General features: G+C 51.1%; 4 protein-coding genes across 4 annotated transcripts; 3 read left to right on the top strand and 1 right to left on the bottom strand.

The window, feature by feature from the left end:
• Nucleotides 1-13192: 13192 nt before the first annotated feature.
• On the top strand, nucleotides 13193-13954 carry LOC147665717 (histone H1.01-like). Its single transcript, XM_086949571.1, has one exon. It carries the CDS (start codon nucleotides 13219-13221, stop codon nucleotides 13864-13866), a length of 648 nt encoding a protein of 215 aa, XP_086805697.1. The 5' UTR covers nucleotides 13193-13218; the 3' UTR covers nucleotides 13867-13954.
• Nucleotides 13955-14740: 786 nt separating this feature from the next.
• LOC147665716 (histone H3) lies at nucleotides 14741-15197 on the top strand. Its single transcript, XM_086949575.1, has one exon. It carries the CDS (start codon nucleotides 14758-14760, stop codon nucleotides 15166-15168), a length of 411 nt encoding a protein of 136 aa, XP_086805701.1. The 5' UTR covers nucleotides 14741-14757; the 3' UTR covers nucleotides 15169-15197.
• An 844-nt stretch (nucleotides 15198-16041) lies between these two features.
• Nucleotides 16042-16520, bottom strand: LOC147665715 (histone H2B 1.2-like). The gene has a single exon (XM_086949583.1). The coding sequence runs from the start codon at nucleotides 16469-16471 to the stop codon at nucleotides 16091-16093; it is 381 nt and encodes a 126-aa protein (XP_086805709.1). The 5' UTR covers nucleotides 16472-16520; the 3' UTR covers nucleotides 16042-16090.
• A 259-nt stretch (nucleotides 16521-16779) lies between these two features.
• On the top strand, nucleotides 16780-17387 carry LOC147665714 (histone H2A type 2-C-like). Its single transcript, XM_086949574.1, has one exon. The coding sequence runs from the start codon at nucleotides 16803-16805 to the stop codon at nucleotides 17199-17201; it is 399 nt and encodes a 132-aa protein (XP_086805700.1). The 5' UTR covers nucleotides 16780-16802; the 3' UTR covers nucleotides 17202-17387.
• The last annotated feature ends 426 nt before the right edge of the window (nucleotides 17388-17813 follow it).

The raw sequence follows: 17813 nt of genomic DNA, 5'->3' as shown, positions 1-17813 counted from the left end.
TGTTAAGCTTCAAGGGGAAGAAGTTGTACCTTCTACCCAGGGTTGTGGAGCTCCGCGCAGGGTAAGATTCCAGATTACACCCCTAGCTGGAGGTCTGAAAACGAAGCACTTCATATACTCAACAAAGTGTATTTAACTCCTCTGCAGTTCCAGGAAAAGGCCTGCAAGGCCTTGGGCCTACTTACAGCATCCAGGCACCAGTTTTACTGATACTTGTGACATTTGGAGGTGTTAACTTTCAAAGGGTATGAAGTTGTACCTTCTACCCAGGGTTATGGAGCTCCGCGCAGGGTAAGATTTCAGGTATCACCCCTGCCTGGATGTGTGAATAACCACCACATCTCAGACACCACAGAGTGTGTTTAACCCCTTTACAGTTACAGGGAAAGGTCTGCATGGCCTTGGGCCTACCTCCAGCCTCCAGGCAGCAGTTTTAGTGAATCTTGTGACATTTGGAGGTGTTAAGCTTCAAGGGGATGAAGTTGTACCTTCTACCCAGGGTTATGGAGCTCCGCGCCGGGTAAGATTCGAGATTAAACCCCTAGCTGGAGGTTTGAAAACAAAGCACTTCATATACTCAGCAAAGTGTATTTAACTCCTCTGCAGTTCCAGGAAAAGGCCTGCAAGGCCTTGGGCCTACTTACAGCATCCAGGCACCAGTTTTACTGATACTTGTGACATTTGGAGGTGTTAACTTTCAAAGGGTATGAAGTTGTACCTTCTACCCAGGGTTATGGAGCTCCGCGCAGGGTAAGATTTCAGGTATCACCCCTGCCTGCATGTGTGAATAACCAACACATCTCAGACACCACAAAGTGTATTTAACCCCTTTACAGTTACAGGGAAAGGTCTGCAAGGCCTTGGGCCTACCTCCAGCCTCCAGGCAGCAGTTTGAATGAATCTTGTGACATTTGGAGGTGTTAAGCTTCAAGGGGATGAAGTTGTACCTTCTACCCTGGGTTATTGAGCTCCGCGCAGGGTAAGATTCGAGATTACACCCCTAGCTGGAGGTTTGAAAACAAAGCACTTCACACACTCAGCAAAGTGTATTTAACTACTTTGCAGTTACAGGAAAAGGCCTGCAAGGCCTTGGGCCTACTTCCAGCAACCAGGCACCAGTTTTGATGAATCTTGTGACATTTGGAGATGTTAAGCTTCAAGGGGATGAAGTTGTCCCTTCTACCCAGGGTTATGGAGCTCCGCGCAGGGTAAGATTTCAGATGTCACCCCTAGCTGGATGTGTGAATAACCAACACATTACAGACACCACAAAGTGTATTTAACCCCTTTACAGTTACAGGGAAAGGTCTGCAAGGCCTTGGGCCTACCTCCAGCCTCCAGGCAGCAGTTTTAATGAATCTTGTGACATTTGGAGGTGTTAAGCTTCAAGGGGATGAAGTTGTACCTTCTACCCAGGGTTGTGGAGCTCCGCGCAGAGTAAGATTCCAGATTACACCCCTAGCTGGAGGTTTGAAAACAAAGCACTTCATATACTCAGCAAAGTGTATTTAACTCCTCTGCAGTTCCAGGAAAAGGCCTGCAAGGCCTTGGGCCTACTTACAGCATCCAGGCACCAGTTTTACTGATACTTGTGACATTTGGAGGTGTTAACTTTCAAAGGGTATGAAGTTGTACCTTCTACCCAGGGTTATGGAGCTCCGCGCAGGGTAAGATTTCAGGTATCACCCCTGCCTGGATGTGTGAATAACCAACACATCTCAGACATCACAGAGTGTATTTAACCCCTTTACAGTTACAGGGAAAGGTCTGCAAGGCCTTGGGCCTACCTCTAGTCTCCAGGCAGCAGTTTTAGTGAATCTTGCGACATTTGGAGGTGTTAAGCTTCAAGGGGAAGAAGTTGTACCTTCTACCCAGGGTTGTGGAGCTCCGCGCAGGGTAAGATTCCAGATTACACCCCTAGCTGGAGGTTTGAAAACAAAGCACTTCATATACTCAACAAAGTGTATTTAACTCCTCTGCAGTTCCAGGAAAAGGCCTGCAAGGCCTTGGGCCTACTTACAGCATCCAGGCACCAGTTTTACTGAAACTTGGGACATTTGGAGGTGTTAAGCTTCAAGGGGATGAAGTTGTACCTTCTACCCAGGGTTATGGAGCTCCGCGCAGATTAAGATTCCATATTACACCCCTAGCTGGAGGTTTGAAAACAAAGCACTTCATATACTCAGCAAAGTGTATTTAACTACTTTGCAGTTACAGGAAAAGTCCTGCAAGGCATTGGGACTACTTACAGCATCCAGGCACCAGTTTTACTGATTCTTGTGACATTTGGAGGTGTTAACTTTCAAAGGGTATGAAGTTGTACCTTCTACCCAGGGTTATGGAGCTCCGCGCAGGGTAAGATTTCAGGTATCACCCCTGCCTGCATGTGTGAATAACCAACACATCTCAGACACCACAAAGTGTATTTAACCCCTTTACAGTTACAGGGAAAGGTCTGCAAGGCCTTGGGCCTACCTCCAGCCTCCAGGCAGCAGTTTTAATGAATCTTGTGACATTTGGAGGTGTTAAGCTTCAAGGGGATGAAGTTGTACCTTCTACCCAGGGTTATGGAGCTCCGCGCAGGGTAAGATTCGAGATTACACCCCTAGCTGGAGGTTTGAAAACGAAGCACTTCATATACTCAACAAAGTGTATTTAACTCCTCTGCAGTTCCAGGAAAAGGCCTGCAAGGCCTTGGGCCTACTTACAGCATCCAGGCACCAGTTTTACTGAAACTTGGGACATTTGGAGGTGTTAAGCTTCAAGGGGATGAAGTTGTACCTTCTACCCAGAGTTATGGAGCTCCGCGCCGGGTAAGATTCCAGATTTCCCCCCTACTGCACGTTTGAAAAGAAAGCACTTTACATACTCAGCACAGTGTATTTTTCTCTTTTGCGGTTCCAGGAAAAGGCCTGCAAGGCCTTGGGCCTACTTCCAGCATCCAGGCACCAGTTTTGATGAATCTTGTGACATTTGGAGGTGTTAAGCATCAAGGGGATGAAGTTGTACCTTCTACCCAGGGTTATGGAGCTCCGCGCAGGGTAAGATTTCAGATGTCACCCCTAGCTGGATGTGTGAATAACCAATACATCTCAGACACCACAAAGTGTAGTTAACCCCTTTACAGTTACAGGGAAGGGTCTGCAAGGCCTTGGGCCTACCTCCAGCCTCCAGGCAGCAGTTTTAATGAATCTTGTGACATTTGGAGGTGTTAAGCTTCAAGGGGATGAAGTTCTACCTTCTACCCAGGGTTATGGAGCTCCGCGCAGGGTAAGATTTTAGGTTTCACCCCTGGCTGGAGATGTTAAAGCAAAACACGTCACATGCCCAGTAAAGTGTATTCCACCCATTCGCAGTATCAGGAAAGGCCTGCAAGGCCTTGGGCCTACTTCCACCCTCCAGGCACAAGTTTTACTGATACCTGTGACATTTGGTGGTGTCAAGCTTTAAGGGGAAGAAGTTGTACTTTCTACCCAGTGTTATGGAGCTCCGCGCAGGGTAAGATTGCAGGTATCACCCCTGCCTAGATGTGTGAAAACCCAACCAGTCACATACACAACAGAGTCTATTTAACCCCTGTACAGTTACAGGGAAAGGTCTGCAAGGCCTTGGGCCTACCTCCAGCCTCCAGGCACTAGTTTTAATGAATCTTGTGACATTTGGAGGTGTTAAGCTTCAAAGGGATGAAGTTGTCCCTTCTACCCAGGGTTGTGGAGCTCCGCGCAGGGTAAGATTCCAGATTTCACCCCTAGCTGCACGTTTGAAAAGAAAGCACTTTACATACTCAGCAGAGTCTATTTATCTCCTTTGCAGTTCCCGGAAAAGGCCTGCAAGGCCTTTTGCCTACTTCCAGCATCCACGCACCAGTTTTGATGAATCTTGTGACATTTGGAGGTGTTAAGCTTCAAGGGGATGAAGTTGTCCCTTCTACCCAGGGTTATGGAGCTCCGCGCAGATTAAGATTCCATATTACACCCCTAGCTGGAGGTTTGAAAACAAAGCACTTCATATACTCAGCAAAGTGTATTTAACTACTTTGCAGTTACAGGAAAAGTCCTGCAAGGCATTGGGACTACTTACAGCATCCAGGCACCAGTTTTACTGATTCTTGTGACATTTGGAGGTGTTAACATTCAAAGGGTATGAAGTTGTACCTTCTACCCAGGGTTATGGAGCTCCGCGCAGGGTAAGATTTCAGGTATCACCCCTGCCTGCATGTGTGAATAACCAACACATCTCAGACACCACAAAGTCTATTTAACCCCTTTACAGTTACAGGGAAAGGTCTGCAAGGCCTTGGGCCTGCCTCCAGGCAGCAGTTTTAATGAATCTTGTGACATTTGGAGGTGTTAAGCTTCAAGGGGATGAAGTTGTACCTTCTACCCAGGGTTATGGAGCTCCGCGCAGGGTAAGATTCGAGATTACACCCCTAGCTGGAGGTTTGAAAACGAAGCACTTCATATACTCAACAAAGTGTATTTAACTCCTCTGCAGTTCCAGGAAAAGGCCTGCAAGGCCTTGGGCCTACTTACAGCATCCAGGCACCAGTTTTACTGAAACTTGGGACATTTGGAGGTGTTAAGCTTCAAGGGGATGAAGTTGTACCTTCTACCCAGAGTTATGGAGCTCCGCGCCGGGTAAGATTCCAGATTTCCCCCCTACTGCACGTTTGAAAAGAAAGCACTTTACATACTCAGCACAGTGTATTTTTCTCTTTTGCGGTTCCAGGAAAAGGCCTGCAAGGCCTTGGGCCTACTTCCAGCATCCAGGCACCAGTTTTGATGAATCTTGTGACATTTGGAGGTGTTAAGCATCAAGGGGATGAAGTTGTACCTTCTACCCAGGGTTATGGAGCTCCGCGCAGGGTAAGATTTCAGATGTCACCCCTAGCTGGATGTGTGAATAACCAATACATCTCAGACACCACAAAGTGTAGTTAACCCCTTTACAGTTACAGGGAAGGGTCTGCAAGGCCTTGGGCCTACCTCCAGCCTCCAGGCAGCAGTTTTAATGAATCTTGTGACATTTGGAGGTGTTAAGCTTCAAGGGGATGAAGTTCTACCTTCTACCCAGGGTTATGGAGCTCCGCGCAGGGTAAGATTTTAGGTTTCACCCCTGGCTGGAGATGTTAAAGCAAAACACGTCACATGCCCAGTAAAGTGTATTCCACCCATTCGCAGTATCAGGAAAGGCCTGCAAGGCCTTGGGCCTACTTCCACCCTCCAGGCACAAGTTTTACTGATACCTGTGACATTTGGTGGTGTCAAGCTTTAAGGGGAAGAAGTTGTACTTTCTACCCAGTGTTATGGAGCTCCGCGCAGGGTAAGATTGCAGGTATCACCCCTGCCTAGATGTGTGAAAACCCAACCAGTCACATACACAACAGAGTCTATTTAACCCCTGTACAGTTACAGGGAAAGGTCTGCAAGGCCTTGGGCCTACCTCCAGCCTCCAGGCACTAGTTTTAATGAATCTTGTGACATTTGGAGGTGTTAAGCTTCAAAGGGATGAAGTTGTCCCTTCTACCCAGGGTTATGGAGCTCCGCGCAGGGTAAGATTCCAGATTTCACCCCTAGCTGCACGTTTGAAAAGAAAGCACTTTACATACTCAGCAGAGTCTATTTATCTCCTTTGCAGTTCCCGGAAAAGGCCTGCAAGGCCTTTTGCCTACTTCCAGCATCCACGCACCAGTTTTGATGAATCTTGTGACATTTGGAGGTGTTAAGCTTCAAGGGGATGAAGTTGTCCCTTCTACCCAGGGTTATGGAGCTCCGCGCATGGTAAGATTCCAGATTACACCCCTAGCTGGAGGTTTGAAAACAAAGCACCTCAAATACTCAGCAAAGTGTATTTAACTACTTTGCAGTTACAGGAAAAGGCCTGCAAGGCCTTGGGCCTACTTCCAGCATCCAGGCACCAGTTTTGATGAATCTTGTGACATTTGGAGGTGATTAGCTTCAAGGGGATGAAGTTGTCCCTTCTACCCAGGGTTATGGAGCTCCGCGCAGGGTAAGATTTCAGATGTCACCCCTAGCTGGATGTGTGAATAACCAACACATTACAGACACCACAAAGTGTATTTAACTCCTTTGCAGTTCCAGGAAAAGGCCTGCAAGGCCTTGGGCCCACCTCCAGCATCCAGGCACCAGTTTTACTGATACTTGTGACATTTGGAGGTGTTAACCTTCAAAGGGTATGAAGTTGTACCTTCTACCCAGGGTTATGGAGCTTCGCGCAGGGTAAGATTTCAGATGTCACCCCTAGCTGGAGGTGTTGAAACAAAACACTTCACAAACTCAGCAAAGTGTATTGAACTCCTTTGCAGTCCCAGGAAAAGGCCTGCCAGGCCTTGGGCCTACTTACAGCATCCAGGCACCAGTTTTGATGAATCTTGTGACATTTGGAGGTGTTAAGCTTCAAGGGGATGAAGTTGTACCTTCTACCCAGGGTTATGGAGCTCCGCGCAGGGTAAGATTTCAGATGTCACCCCTAGCTGGATGTGTGAATAACCAACACATTACAGACACCACAAAGTGTATTTAACCCATTTACAGTTACAGGGAAAGGTCTGCAAGGCCTTGGGCCTACCTCCAGCCTCCAGGCAGCAGTTTTAATGAATCTTGTGACATTTGGAGGTGTTAAGCTTCAAGGGGATGAAGTTGTACCTTCTACCCAGGGTTATGGAGCTCCGCGCAGGGTAAGATTCGAGATTACACCCCTAGCTGGAGGTTTGAAAACAAAGCACTTCATATACTCAGCAAAGTGTATTTAACTACTTTGCAGTTACAGGAAAAGTCCTGCAAGGCATTGGGACTTCTTCCAGCATCCAGGCACCAGTTCTGATGAATCTTGTGACATTTGGAGGTGTTAAGCTTCAAGGGGATGAAGTTGTACCTTCTACCCAGGGTTATGGAGCTCCGCGCAGGGTAAGATTTCTGATGTCACCCCTAGCTGGATGTGTGAATAACCAACACATTACAGACACCACAAAGTGTATTTAACCCCTTTACAGTTACAGGGAAAGGTCTGCAAGGCCTTGGGCCTACCTCCAGCCTCCAGGCAGCAGTTTTAATGAATCTTGTGACATTTGGAGGTGTTAAGCTTCAAGGGGATGAAGTTGTACCTTTTACCCCGGGTTATTGAGCTCCGCGCAGGGTAAGATTCGAGATTACACCCCTAGCTGGAGGTTTGAAAACAAAGCACTTCACACACTCAGCAAAGTGTATTGAACTCCTTTGCAGTTACAGGTAAAGGCCTGCAAGGCCTTGGGCCTACTTCCAGCATCCAGGCACCAGTTTTACTGATATTTGTGACATTTGGAGGTGTTAAGCTTCAAGGGGATGAAGTTGTACTTTCTACCCAGTGTTATGGAGCTCCGCGCAGGGTAAGATTGCAGGTATCACCCCTGCCTAGATGTGTGAAAACCCAACCAGTCACATACACAACAGAGTCTATTTAACCCCTGTACAGTTACAGGGAAAGGTCTACAAGGCCTTGGGCCTACCTCCAGCCTCCAGGCACTAGTTTTAATGAATCTTGTGACATTTGGAGGTGTTAAGCTTCAAAGGGATGACGTTGTCCCTTCTACCCAGGGTTGTGGAGCTCCGCGCAGGGTAAGATTCCAGATTTCACCCCTAGCTGCACGTTTGAAAAGAAAGCACTTTACATACTCAGCAGAGTCTATTTATCTCCTTTGCAGTTCCCGGAAAAGGCCTGCAAGGCCTTTTGCCTACTTCCAGCATCCACGCACCAGTTTTGATGAATCTTGTGACATTTGGAGGTGTTAAGCTTCAAGGGGATGAAGTTGTCCCTTCTACCCAGGGTTATGGAGCTCCGCGCAGGGTAAGATTCCAGATTACACCCCTAGCTGGAGGTTTGAAAACAAAGCACCTCAAATACTCAGCAAAGTGTATTTAACTACTTTGCAGTTACAGGAAAAGGCCTGCAAGGCCTTGGGCCTACTTCCAGCATCCAGGCACCAGTTTTGATGAATCTTGTGACATTTGGAGGTGATTAGCTTCAAGGGGATGAAGTTGTCCCTTCTACCCAGGGTTATGGAGCTCCGCGCAGGGTAAGATTTCAGATGTCACCCCTAGCTGGATGTGTGAATAACCAACACATTACAGACATCACAAAGTGTATTTAACTCCTTTGCAGTTCCAGGAAAAGGCCTGCAAGGCCTTGGGCCCACCTCCAGCATCCAGGCACCAGTTTTACTGATACTTGTGACATTTGGAGGTGTTAACCTTCAAAGGGTATGAAGTTGTACCTTCTACCCAGGGTTATGGAGCTTCGCGCAGGGTAAGATTTCAGATGTCACCCCTAGCTGGAGGTGTTGAAACAAAACACTTCACAAACTCAGCAAAGTGTATTGAACTCCTTTGCAGTCCCAGGAAAAGGCCTGCCAGGCCTTGGGCCTACTTACAGCATCCAGGCACCAGTTTTGATGAATCTTGTGACATTTGGAGGTGTTAAGCTTCAAGGGGATGACGTTGTACCTTCTACCCAGGGTTATGGAGCTCCGCGCAGGGTAAGATTTCAGATGTCACCCCTAGCTGGATGTGTGAATAACCAACACATTACAGACACCACAAAGTGTATTTAACCCATTTACAGTTACAGGGAAAGGTCTGCAAGGCCTTGGGCCTACCTCCAGCCTCCAGGCAGCAGTTTTAATGAATCTTGTGACATTTGGAGGTGTTAAGCTTCAAGGGGATGAAGTTGTACCTTCTACCCAGGGTTATGGAGCTCCGCGCAGGGTAAGATTCGAGATTACACCCCTAGCTGGAGGTTTGAAAACAAAGCACTTCATATACTCAGCAAAGTGTATTTAACTACTTTGCAGTTACAGGAAAAGTCCTGCAAGGCATTGGGACTACTTCCAGCATCCAGGCACCAGTTTTGATGAATCTTGTGACATTTGGAGGTGTTAAGCTTCAAGGGAATGAAGTTGTACCTTCTACCCAGGGTTATGGAGCTCCGCGCAGGGTAAGATTTCAGATGTCACCCCTAGCTGGATGTGTGAATAACCAACACATTACAGACACCACAAAGTGTATTTAACCCCTTTACAGTTACAGGGAAAGGTCTGCAAGGCCTTGGGCCTACCTCTAGCCTCCAGGCAGCAGTTTTAATGAATCTTGTGACATTTGGAGGTGATTAGCTTCAAGGGGATGAAGTTGTCCCTTCTACCCACAGTTATGGAGCTCCGCGCAGGGTAAGATTTCAGATGTCACCCCTAGCTGGATGTTTGAATAACCAACACATTACAGACACCACAAAGTGTATTTAACCCCTTTACAGTTACAGGGAAAGGTCTGCAAGGCCTTGGGCCTACCTCCAGCATCCAGGCACCAGTTTTACTGATACTTGTGACATTTGGAGGTGTTAACCTTCAACGGGTATGAAGTTGTACCTTCTACCCAGGGTTATGGAGCTCCGCGCAGGGTAAGATTTCAGATGTCACCCCTAGCTGGATGTGTGAATAACCAACACATTACAGACACCACAAAGTGTATTTAACCCCTTTACAGTTACAGGGAAAGGTCTGCAAGGCCTTGGGCCTACCTCCAGCCTCCAGGCAGCAGTTTTAATGAATCTTGTGACATTTGGAGGTGTTAAGCTTCAAGGGGATGAGGTTGTACCTTCTACCCAGGGTTATGGAGCTCCGCGCAGGGTAAGATTCGAGATTACACCCCTAGCTGGAGGTTTGAAAACAAAGCACTTCTTATACTCAGCAAAGTGTATTTAACTACTTTGCAGTTACAGGAAAAGTCCTGCAAGGCATTGGGACTACTTCCAGCATCCAGGCACCAGTTTTGATGAATCTTGTGACATTTGGAGGTGTTAAGCTTCAAGGGGATGAAGTTGTACCTTCTACCCAGGGTTATGGAGCTCCGCGCAGGGTAAGATTTCAGATGTCACCCCTAGCTGGATGTGTGAATAACCAACACATTACAGACACCACAAAGTGTATTTAACCCCTTTACAGTTACAGGGACAGGTCTGCAAGGCCTTGGGCCTACCTCCAGCCTCCAGGCAGCAGTTTGAATGAATCTTGTGACATTTGGAGGTGTTAAGCTTCAAGGGGATGAGGTTGTACCTTCTACCCAGGGTTATGGAGCTCCGCGCAGGGTAAGATTCCAGATTACACCCCTAGCTGGAGGTTTGAAAACAAAGCACTTCATATACTCAGCAAAGTGTATGGAACTCCTTTGCAGTTACAGGTAAAGGCCTGCAAGGCCTTGGGCCTACTTCCAGCATCCAGGCACCAGTTTTACTGATACTTGTGACATTTGGAGGTGTTAAGCTACAAGGGATGAAGTCACACTGTCGACCCAGGGTCATGGAGCTCAGCGCAGGGTAAGATTTAAGGTTTCACCCCTGGCTGGAGGTGTTAAAGCAAAACACTTCACATGCCCAATAAAGTGTATTTCACCCCTTCACAGTATCAGGAAAGGCTTGCAAGGTCTTGTGCCTACTTCCAGCCTCCAAACACCAGTTTAACTGATACCTGTGACATTTGGTGGTTTTCAACTTCAAGGGGATGAAGTTGCACCTTCTACCCAGGGTTATGGAGCCTCAGCGCAGGGTAGGATTTCCAGTTTCACCCCTAGCTGGATGTTTTAAAGCAAAACACTTCACAAGCCCAATATAGTGTATGTCACCCCTTCACAGTATCAGGAAAGGCCTGCAAGTCATTGTGCCTGTTTCCATCCTCCAGGCACCTGTTTTTGTGATACTTGAGACATTTGGAGGTGCTCAGCTTCAAGGGGTTGAAGTTGTACCTCCTACCCAGGGTTATGGAGCTCCGCGCAGGGTAAGATTTCAGGTATCACCCCTGGCTGGAGGTGTGAAAACAAAACACCTGACACACCCAATGAAGTGTATTTCACCCCTTTGCATTATCAGGAAAGGCCTGCAATGCCTTTGGCCTATTTCTAACCTCCAGGCACCATTTTTTGTGACACATGTAACATTTGGAGATGTTAATCTTCAAAGGGATACAGTTGCTCCTTCTACCCAGGGCTATGGAACTACGCACAGGGGGAGATTGCAGGTTTTCCCCTTGGATGGAGGCGGAGAAGTAAAACGCTTCCCTCAAAGCCAAGGGGAAAGGCTGAAATCTGACCCTATGCCGAGGTCCGTAGTTCTGGGTTGAAGGAGTGCCATTGTCCCCTTGCAGCTGAGCACATCATAATTTCACAATTATCACTAAAACGTGTGTTTGGTGAATAGAAATGTGCCCACGTCTCTACAGGCCAAGGCATGATATTTTAAATGGGTGCATGTACCTTTTAGGCTAGGTGAAGTGTTTTCATTTCTTCACCTCCACCCAAGAGGGAAATGTTGAATCTTACCCTGCGTGGAGCTCCAAATCCCTGGGTATAAAGAGTGACTTAGTGCCCTTGAATCGGAAAACCCCATAATGTCACAAATATCACTAAAGCAGGTCCCTGGAGGCTAGAAATGCCCCAGTGCCCTGAAGGCTCTATTCTGATATGGTGACTGGTTTTTTTTGTGCAGTTTTGGTCCATGTGAAGTATTTTATTCTTACACCTCCATCCCAGGGAAAGGCGTGAAATCTTTCCCTGTGCGGAGCTCCATATCTCGGGGTAGAAGGACTGACTTTGTCCCCTTGATCCTGGAAACCTCAGAGTGTCAGATATATTACTAAAACAGGTTCCCGGAAGCTAGGAATGGGCCCGGGTACCTGAAGGGTAAGATCTGAAACTGTGAATGGTGTTCATGTACGTTTTGGACTATGTGAAGTGCTTTCTTTTTGTTTCCTTCTACCTACATATAAGGCGAAACCCTGTAATTAGACCTCAATCAGGCTGCCATGCGCAGAATCTGATTTGTGGGCACAGGTCGCACTCTTGACATCCCATTTGATTCAGGAGTGGTCCCCACCGCAGCAATCGAGCTCAATACAACAGTGATAGTCAAAGGCCTCCCTCTGTACTGTGGGATGTATGTTGTAACAATTAGATTGCGGTACATTACATTGCTGTTTTAGGGGCTTTCCACGACTTGCGCGGGAGGGCGCTCTACACTTAGGAATAGTATGATTTACTATTCCAACTCCAGCCTAAGTAAGGTAGGGAAGGTGTTGGAATTGTAAATCGCACTATTCCTTAGTCTAGTGCGCCCTCCCGTGCAAGTCGTGGAAAAGACTTGCGTTGTAAATGCAGCGATCGAAATGTACAGCGGTGTTTTGACCGCGTTGTTATGGTCGGGTCCCGTCCAAAGATGTCACCTGAGATGTAAACCTAACTCCAGCTGTGAAAATCAGCTCAGCAGAGGGCCTCCGTGCAGGTACTGGGGTCACCGTTTCAGGTGCATTCACACCCTCTGCTCTCACTCTGGGTGCCATTAAACATGTAGGTCTGACTCGGCCGCCTGCCTCTATGGTGTCACTGTGTGCTTATTATGTTTACTGTGCCCCCGTCTCGTCCAGCTCGGTGCTTGGCAGGGAATGCCCTCTGCCTGCATGTGAAGCTACCAGCGCGCAGCCGCCTTGTGATGCCCGTGAGTCTTGATGCCGGACCGTGCCCCGCTGCTTGTGAAAGTCCCCCCGGCTGCCCCCGAGCCTTGGGTGCCACAGCCGAGGGTGCAGGCGCGCGGCGAGGGCCCCCCTGGCCCCCGGGCCGGGTCTCTCTGGCGTTGTCTCCACTCCCCGCGCTCGGCCGGCGGAGCCCTGTGTTACTTCGGCCCGGTGCAGGAGGCGCTCCCCGCGGCCCCCGGAGCCCCATGGTGACTCCACTTGGCCCGCTCCCTGCAGGAGGCCCCTCCCGCCCGCGGGCCGCCGCTCCCGGCCTCAGAGCGTGAGGGTGGGCCGGGGAAAAGGGTCCCGGAGCCCGGGATTCCGGTCACGGAGGCGTCAGCCACCGGGGGAGGGCAGAGATTCACGGCGGATTGCAAGCCTCTGAGGACGGGGTCGGCTGAAACGGGGGCGGGCACGGGAAGGGGCTGAAGCTGGGCTTCTTTTCATGTGTGCACGGGAGCGTGTGTTTAACGGATTGTGGTTTAAAACTTTGAAACTCCGATGCTAGGAAACACAAATGTCAGCTCGGAGCAGAGAGCCGAGTGCGCCTCGCACAGCCTCTCTCCTCGGGACCAATCAGGGGCTGGCTCCTCCCTATATATGCACGGGGCTCGGGCCGGGGAGATACATTTCTGTTCTGTGACAGCGTCAGCGTCGAGACTTGCATAGCAATGGCAGAAACCGCTCCAGCCGCCGCGGCTCCTCCCGCTGAGGTCGCCCCCAAGAAGAAGCAGAAGAAAGCAGCGGGGGCCTCCAAGGCCAAGAAGCCTTCCGGTCCCAGCGTGTCCGATCTCATCCTGAAGTGCGTGACCGCCTCGGCCGAGAGGAAGGGAGTCTCCCTGGTGGCCCTGAAGAAGGCGCTGACCGCCGCCGGCTACGATGCGGACAAGAACAAGAGCCGCGTCAAGGTCTCCCTCAAGAGCCTGGTCAGCAAAGGCGCCCTAGCCCAGCTGAAGGGTACCGGGGCCTCCGGATCCTTCAAGGTGAATAAGAAGCAGCTGGAGGGCAAGAAGGCGGCCAAGAAGTCAGCCTCCAAGACCAAGAAGCCAGCGGCCAAGAAAGCAGCCCCTGCCGCCAAGAAGCCCAAAAAGGCACCCGCGGGGGTCAAGAAGAGCCCGAAGAAGGTCAAGAAGCCAGCAGCAGCCAAGAGCCCCAAGAAGCCCAAGGCTGCCCCCGCCAAGAAGGCTGCCAAGAGCCCAGCGAAGGCCAAGGCGGCGAAGCCCAAAGTAGCCAAGAAAAGCCCTGCCAAGGTAGTCAAACCCAAGGCAGCCAAGCCCAAAGCAGCGAAGCCCAAAAAGGCAGCGCCCAAGAAGAAGTAAGGGCTTGCACCGAGACACTGCAAACACAACGGCTCTTTTAAGGGCCACCACCCTGTCTAGAAGAGAGCGTGTTCATCCCCACCTTTGCACCCACCCACTGCCCCACTTCTAAAGAATAAACAGCACAATGCATCCATAGCGCACCTTTCCACGCGCGAGTGCCGCGTGTGATCTTGGCCATATAAACGGCTCTTTCGGTGCTGCGTGGATTGAAATCGGTATAACATAGACAATAAGGGGGTCTGGGAGTTATAAGACCTCCGTTTGTAATACATGTGCAATAACGTGTGTGTCTCGGTGCTTTCACTGTACCCGGGCAGACTCGAAATAGTGTCTGCATAAAGCAGACGATTGTGCACTTTCAATCGAGCAGCAGGTAACGGGGGAGTGTTCCAGGGTGAGCAGGGGCGGGTAAGAAGGGGGTCTGGGAGTCATAAGACCGGGGTTTATTAGAAACGTGTGTGTGTGTGTTGGTGCTTTCACTGTACCCGGGCAGACTCGAGCGCAGGTAACGGGGGAGTGTTCCAGGGTGACCATGGGCAGTGTGCTTATGACATCTCGGGCTCCTCTCACGGGGGACCGGGGTCGAGTCGTCGGCGTGACTACAAGTGGATGGACGGACACGGAGACAGAGGCTGGCCGAGGCGCGGGCTCCGGCTCCAACTCACGTCATCCAACCGGAGGCTTCTCTTTTATCCACAGCTCATTGGACAGCTAGGCTACAGCCTCCCGCTCAGTAACCAATCGTTGTACACCGCGGGCTATTTTCGAACGTGGGGCGGTCTCTTCAGCCAACCAGAGCAGCCCTCCGTCTGTGAGGGCATAAATAGAGCTCTTTCCCCGGTAGACGCCATTCTTCCTCGCTCGTCGCTGAGAGAGACCGCTCCCGCCATGGCCCGCACCAAGCAGACAGCCCGCAAGTCCACCGGCGGCAAAGCGCCTCGCAAGCAGCTGGCCACCAAGGCAGCCCGCAAGAGCGCGCCTGCCACCGGCGGAGTCAAGAAGCCGCACCGCTACCGGCCCGGCACCGTGGCTCTCCGCGAGATCCGCCGCTACCAGAAGTCCACCGAGCTCCTCATCCGCAAGCTGCCCTTCCAGCGCTTGGTGAGGGAGATCGCCCAGGACTTCAAGACCGACCTGCGCTTCCAGAGCTCCGCCGTCATGGCCCTGCAGGAGGCCAGCGAGGCCTACCTGGTCGGGCTCTTCGAGGACACCAACCTGTGCGCCATCCACGCCAAGAGGGTGACCATCATGCCCAAGGACATCCAGCTGGCCCGTCGCATCCGAGGCGAGAGGGCCTAAGGGGACAGACCGACCCGAACAACCACCACAACGGCTCTTTTAAGGGCCACCACCCTGTCACCTTTGAGCTTCTCTTATCTGCCATGGCATGGCCTACAGGTTAGGGAGGAGGGGCTGTGAATACCACGAGCACCGGGCAATTTATTCCGCTTCTGGGGAAACCAGAGCACTCGGTGTCCACAGTGCACAAACACCCCTTCCACGTGCCCTTCATTTGAAGCGTTGTTTGGGTAGAGGGTTGTGGTAGGGACCCGCGGGTCACAAGCCACCGCTTTTGGGCATCTGTGCTCCCGGTACATCGGGTTCTGAGAGTACCACGAGTACTGGGCAACTTATACGAGCTCTGGGGGTGACCAGAGCCTTCCGTCTTCACAGTGCACAAACACCTCGTCAATGTGCCCATCGTTTAATGGAGGCAGGGATCCGCTGGTCACAAGCCAGCGCTATGAGGCATCTGTGCTCCCGGTACATGGGGTTCATGTGTCTGATTCGGTAGCGTTTGCCCCGGGGCGGATTGTAGCCGTTCCCCTGGGTCTGGAAATACAAACACAACGTTAATTAAACCGGCACGCATGAAAGCTGCTCGTCCATACCATGGAAAGCAAATTGCCCGGCAGTAGCTGTGTGAATTGCCAGCAGGTTTATTTGACATCATCGTTACATTACAGTGTATAGGTGGCACTTGGTCCCAAAGAGGGCTCATTCATATAGACATGTTTATTGAAAGAGGCAAAACGGGTTGCCTGCTCCATCGTCCCTCGGTGTGCAGCAAACCCCGGGAGAGCGGCGCTTTCTGCGCTCAACATTACCCTTATAAAAAACACATATTCTTCTGTCATACTAGAGTTACATTTGCTCTTAGGGGAGGGAGTGGTTGGCCCTTAAAAGAGCCGTTGTGTTCCTTGGGGTGCGCCTGGAAGCCTTACTTGGCGCTGGTGTACTTGGTGACGGCCTTGGTGCCCTCCGACACGGCGTGCTTGGCCAGCTCTCCGGGCAGCAGAAGGCGGACTGCGGTCTGGATCTCCCGTGAGGTGATGGTGCGCCGCGAGTTGTAGAGGGCCAGTTTGGAAGACTCTGTAGCGATGCGCTCGAAGATGTCGTTCACGAAGGAGTTCATGATGCCCATGGCCTTGGAGGAGATGCCGGTGTCCGGGTGCACCTGCTTCATCACTTTGTAAATGTAGATGGCATAGCTTTCCTTCCTGCTCCTCTTGCGCTTCTTGCCGTCCTTCTTGGGCGGCTTGGAGAGCGCTTTCTTGGAGCCCTTCTTGGGAGCCGGCGCGGACTTGGCTGGTTCAGGCATGGTCGAGGATCTTTCACCGCGTGCTGTGGAGCCGAGAGAAATAAAGTCAAAGCGCCCGGCACTTGTATTTATAGGCTGGGCGTGCAAAGCAGCTTCTTACCGGCTCTCTCTTCTCATTGGCAGTCATAGGCAGGGCCCCCGGTTCCTAGTGTGATGCGGTTCTGGGACTCTGATTGGCTAAACAGAAGCTGGCCTCCCTCCAATGAGAAGTACTATCAGCGACTAGCTGTCAACCAATCAGACGCTCCCGAAGTCTTTATATTACCGGAGTCCAGCAGGAAGAGCAGTATCATTCTCGCTGTTGTGTGACTGAGATCTCAGATCGATCGCCATGTCTGGACGCGGAAAGCAGGGAGGAAAGGCCCGCGCCAAGGCCAAGACACGCTCTTCCAGAGCCGGGCTCCAGTTCCCCGTGGGCCGTGTGCACAGGCTGCTCCGGAAGGGAAGCTACGCCGAGAGGGTGGGCGCTGGTGCCCCCGTCTATCTGGCTGCAGTGCTGGAGTACCTGACCGCCGAGATCCTGGAGCTGGCTGGCAACGCCGCCCGGGACAACAAGAAGACCCGCATCATCCCCAGACACCTCCAGCTGGCCATCCGCAACGACGAGGAGCTGAACAAGCTGCTGGGCCGAGTCACCATCGCCCAGGGAGGAGTGCTGCCCAACATCCAGGCCGTGCTGCTGCCCAAGAAAACCGAGAGCCACAAGGCACAGGGCAAAGCAAGCAAGTAAAGGCCCGCAGACCCCCGTGGAAACACACCCTAAACACAAAGGCTCTTTTCAGGGCCATCCACAGACTCCATCAAAGAGCGTATCCGTGCCGAGGTGTTACTCTGGCGGCTTCATAGATGCGGCAGCGCCCGCGCCGTCGCTTCATAGGTGGGACACAGTCCAAGCCCTCGGCCCTGCATATAAATGTTGCCCCCGTCCCCAAAGCCCAGCTTCGAGTCCGATATCCATAATGTTTTTTCTAATAAAAATCCTATCTTTATTTGGCATCTTTTTGGGGCAGACGACACAACCGGGCGCGAGATGGGGACCGTTACGGGATTGCAGGCGGCCAGACACAGCGGGGTGGTGCCGGCGAGGCCTTTAACGTGTGTTGGGCTCCATTAAACATGTCCGAGGCTTCTGTTCATATTGGGAGGGGGCGCCGAAAGAGAGGGTTAGGCGGGCCGCGGTCACAAGTAGGGGCCGGGAAGAGAGGTGCCTTGGGCTCGAGACGTGGACAGTGTTACGGGGTTGGGAGGGGGCGCCGAAAGAGAGGGTTAGGCGGGCCGCGGTCACAAGTAGGGGCCGGGAAGAGAGGTGCCTTGGGCTCGAGACGTGGACAGTGTTACGGGG

Source organism: Lissotriton vulgaris, unplaced genomic scaffold (assembly GCF_964263255.1).
Source record: "Lissotriton vulgaris unplaced genomic scaffold, aLisVul1.2 SCAFFOLD_7736, whole genome shotgun sequence".
Taxonomy (NCBI): domain Eukaryota; kingdom Metazoa; phylum Chordata; class Amphibia; order Caudata; family Salamandridae; genus Lissotriton; species Lissotriton vulgaris.
This window is presented reverse-complemented; position numbering and strand designations above follow the sequence as displayed.

Excerpts from the sequence above, each read along its gene's own strand:
- LOC147665715 (XM_086949583.1), bottom strand. The coding sequence starts at position 16,471 with ATGCCTGAACCAGCCAAGTCCGCGCCGGCTCCCAAGAAGGGCTCCAAG.
- LOC147665717 (XM_086949571.1), top strand. The coding sequence starts at position 13,219 with ATGGCAGAAACCGCTCCAGCCGCCGCGGCTCCTCCCGCTGAGGTCGCC.
- LOC147665716 (XM_086949575.1), top strand. The coding sequence starts at position 14,758 with ATGGCCCGCACCAAGCAGACAGCCCGCAAGTCCACCGGCGGCAAAGCG.
- LOC147665714 (XM_086949574.1), top strand. The coding sequence starts at position 16,803 with ATGTCTGGACGCGGAAAGCAGGGAGGAAAGGCCCGCGCCAAGGCCAAG.